The sequence below is a fragment of the Octopus bimaculoides genome, chromosome 10 (genome assembly GCF_001194135.2).
Source record: "Octopus bimaculoides isolate UCB-OBI-ISO-001 chromosome 10, ASM119413v2, whole genome shotgun sequence".
In the NCBI taxonomy this organism is placed as follows: domain Eukaryota; kingdom Metazoa; phylum Mollusca; class Cephalopoda; order Octopoda; family Octopodidae; genus Octopus; species Octopus bimaculoides.
In genome coordinates this window covers 47,375,751-47,379,610 of record NC_068990.1, presented here as the reverse complement: position 1 = coordinate 47,379,610, position 3,860 = coordinate 47,375,751, and the positions used below count along the sequence as shown (strand labels likewise).

At 36.6% G+C, this 3,860-nt stretch overlaps 1 protein-coding gene across 1 annotated transcript in view; it reads left to right on the top strand.

Moving 5' to 3' along the window:
- The window catches only part of LOC106875342 (tryptophan 5-hydroxylase 2-like), a 34,090-nt gene extending 32,861 nt beyond the window's left edge, over window positions 1-1,229 (top strand). The window contains exon 4 of the mRNA XM_014923433.2: window positions 877-1,229. Coding sequence (XP_014778919.2) covers window positions 877-1,119 — 243 coding nt within the window. The 3' untranslated portion in view covers window positions 1,120-1,229. The remainder of the gene's footprint in view (window positions 1-876) is intronic.
- The last annotated feature ends 2,631 nt before the right edge of the window (window positions 1,230-3,860 follow it).

Below are 3,860 nucleotides of genomic sequence, written 5' to 3'. Positions count from 1 at the left end.
ACACACACACACACACACACACACACACACACACACACACACACACACACACACACACACACACAAATACACATATGCTCATATATCCATTTTCAGATGTTCTCTTCGTACGGAAACCGTGTGCAAACGAGAAAGAGCATCATATTTTAGTAAGCATAGACCATCAACGACATTTCTCCATTGTTCTCGACTCTGGGCTATCTTCTTATGCCTCTCTCCTCTCTCAGGTCCAGTTTGGTTTTGAATTGTCATCGACACTGCTGTAACTTTACTTTTTTTCTAGGTAGGCCTCTATTCTTTGAGCCATTCAGCATCAGAAGCCTTACCGGGAGCTTGCGTTCCGTTGGCATTGCTCTGAGGATCATTGAACCACACAAGCCCCCACACCGCAAAAAAGGACTGAACTTTGTGGTGGAAACAAGGAAGAGATGGTAAATAAAGGTGAAGAGGGAGAGAGTGAAGTTCTCATAATCGTGTTCTTTAAATTCATTCCTGCCCAACTGTATCGGCCCGTATCCTTTGACATAAAACAAACGGTCCTATATAAGAAGAGAAAGAAGGTTCGAAAAGCTGCTACGGTCAGAGTAATTTGGTGTGAGAGAAATCTCTCTCCCCACTTATTGCTTTCTTACACACCTTTCTTTATCCTTTTCTCCCTCTTCCTTTCACTTGCTATCCTCCCGATTTGTATCTCTTGTTTACTTTCATCGTTTTCTCTCTCTCTTGCCCTCTTCTATCTCTTTTACCCTCTCAGCTTCTCTCTCTCTCATGCACAAATTCACAAATACACTAACATAGAGACAAATATTTATGCTGATAAAGAAAACAACAATTTGTGGCGTTAATAAAGTTTGCTCTTTCTCCATCACTATTTAGGACAACAAAGTCAACGTCACACACATCGAATCGCGCAGGTCGCAGATGGAAGACAGTGAATATGACATTTTCATCAATGTAGAGTCCAGTAAACTGGCTATAGAAGACCTTCTCGAAAAACTTCAGCTCCAAATTCCTGATGATGTAGGAAATGTGAAGGCATTTCCCACCTGTCCTGAAGAACCAGATGGTATATATTTAATTTGTAATTCAAAGTTATCTTCGAGCAAATTTTTGTTTTAGGAACGCGGTGAGTGCCATGAGTTGGAACTAAGTTTATTGTGACCTAGTTTCGATACTCTATTGGAAAAGTTTCACTCTACATACGTCAATAATACTCTTTCAAAATTCAAAAGGGAATAAATTGCAAATTTGCCAACCAATGAAATCAATAGTGTTAAAAACTATTAATAGATACAGTTTATTATAAAAAAAAATCAAGCAGTATATATATGATACTTAATGTTTGAATTGATTTATTACTCTCGTAGTAACAAAAGAAAATCTATAGAGAGCAGAGAGAGAGAGAGAGTTACTGCTGTTGGCATCACTGTTAGCAATCCTCAATACAAAACAAATTTGATGGATTCTGGGTAGCTACTAAATTTGTGAATTTTATAAATCAATATTTTAGTTTTATTTCATACCATATTCATGTCATTTTCCTTAATATTGCAAGGCTATTAAAATAAATACAATTTTATATTTTATATACTAATGAGCGATAACGATACTACTACTACTACTACTACTACTACTACTACTACTACTACTACTACTACTATTACTACTACTACTACTAGTAGTAGTAGTAGTAGTAGTAGTAGTAGTAGTAAACCTTTCTACATTAGGCGCAAGGCCTGGAATTTTGTGGGAGATTACATCAACCCCAGTGCTCAGCTGGCACACATTTTATCAACCCCGAAAAGTGAAAAGCAAAGTTAACGCCGGTGCAACGTACTCAGAGCATAAAGTCGAAAGAAATGTCGCCAAACATTTTTGTCTGTCGTTCTAACGAGTCTTCCAGTTCGCCACCTTCTACTAGCTCTATAATAAATGATAATAATAATGATCCTATTTACTATAGGTACAAGGTTAGCAATTTCGGGGGAGGAGTAAGTCTATTACATCGACCCCACTACTCAGCTGGTACTTATTTTGTCGACCTCGAAAGAATGAAAGGAAAAGTCGACCGCGGCGGAATATGAACTCAGACCGTAAGGACGGACAAAATGCCGTTAAGCTTTTTGCCCGGCGTGCTAACGATTCTGCTAGCTCACCGCCTTAATAATGATGATGATGATGATGATGATGATGATGATGATGATGATGATAACAAAACCTTCTTACAAAACCACTGCAACTGAATTGGCCAAATATCTTAAAACAACTAGCAACTGGATGTTAAAACTCATTGAAAATCACGAGAGAGGTAAGAAGCTTCACTGTTTTTAAGGAAATCTCTGCATGGTAAATATTGGCCCGTAGTAAACAAGCTGAGATCGACCAGAAGCATATCCATCAGTGGCTACAAAGCTCTGGCTAAAGGTAGAGTGTGAAGGCTTCATCTTAGCAGCTCAAAATCAAAGCTTATTGAACTGGAACAACCAAGCCAATGTGATGAAAAATAGAGTAGATCCAAAGTACCGATTCTGCAATGATAAAATTGAAACAGTGAACTAGCTGATCTCTGGAGGTAAAGTTTTAGCACCAGACATGATTGGTCAATATCTACACTGGTTAATGTATAAAATCAAAACTGTTGACAAGTGGAATAAGTGTTACCCTGAGGCTGTAATTGAAAGAAAATGTAACGATTCTTTGGCACTTCCTAGTACATACTGACAGAACGATCAAAGCTAATAAACCGGATATTATTGTAAAAGACCAAAATGATCGACATGAGCATTCCTTGTGGTCATAATATTTCGACAAAAGAATTTGACAAACTCTGAAAATATAAGATTTGCTTATTGAAATAGAAAAAAATGTGGTGTCTCAAGGCAGTCATAATACCACTAATTGTAGGTGGCTCTAGGAATGATCAAAAAAAGGAACGGAAAATTATTTGAGAATGATTTCTGGCTTACCAGCTCTGTAGGAAATGCAAAAGATTGTATTAACTGGTACATCACATGTATTGAGAAGAGCATTGCCGCTTTGAGAACGATTACCATTCAGGTAAATAATTTTTTTTATAATCTAACTTTATTTGATTCTGTAAATAAGCAGAACAATTTGGTATGTTTATTTTAATGGCCTATCAATGTATACAGTGAGTTTCGGAAAAACTCTGCAAGAAAAGGAAACAAAACTGATAGAAGAAAAACCCATAGTAATATAGTAATAATAATGATGATGGTTTCTAATCATGGCACAAGTTTAGCAATTTTGAAGGGAGAGGTTTAGTTGATGCCAAAAGACCCCACTACTTGGCTGGTACTTCATTTTTTTATAGACTCTAAAGGATGAAAGGTAAAATTGACCCTGGTGAGTTAGGTACTCAGGTGTGAAAGTTAGCCCTAAAACTTTGAATGTAAAGAAGAAAGAAAGAAACAAATTTAAGATGATAACAGTAATTCTTATCGTATGGGAAGTATGACAAGCTGAAATTATTCCAAAATGGTAGTTAAGGATTTTGACGGAGATTCTTGCAGTCATCGATTGTGTCCTTGCACTGAAAATGATGAATAGTAGTACACAAACACACACACACGCACGCACAGAGATAGATATAGATATGTATGTATGTATGTATGTATGTATTGACCGTTGACTGAACACTATTCAATTTTTTTTCTCCGTGTTTTTCTCCTTGTCCCCGTATTCTTTCTGTTGAAGAGCGTAGCTCGAAACGTCAAAGACTTTCCGTATTCCCGAGCGTCATACTAATATATACTTTTGTTATTTACACCACCTGTCCTCGTCTGTTGTTATTATTTGTATATTCTCCTGTATATATATATATATATATATATATATAT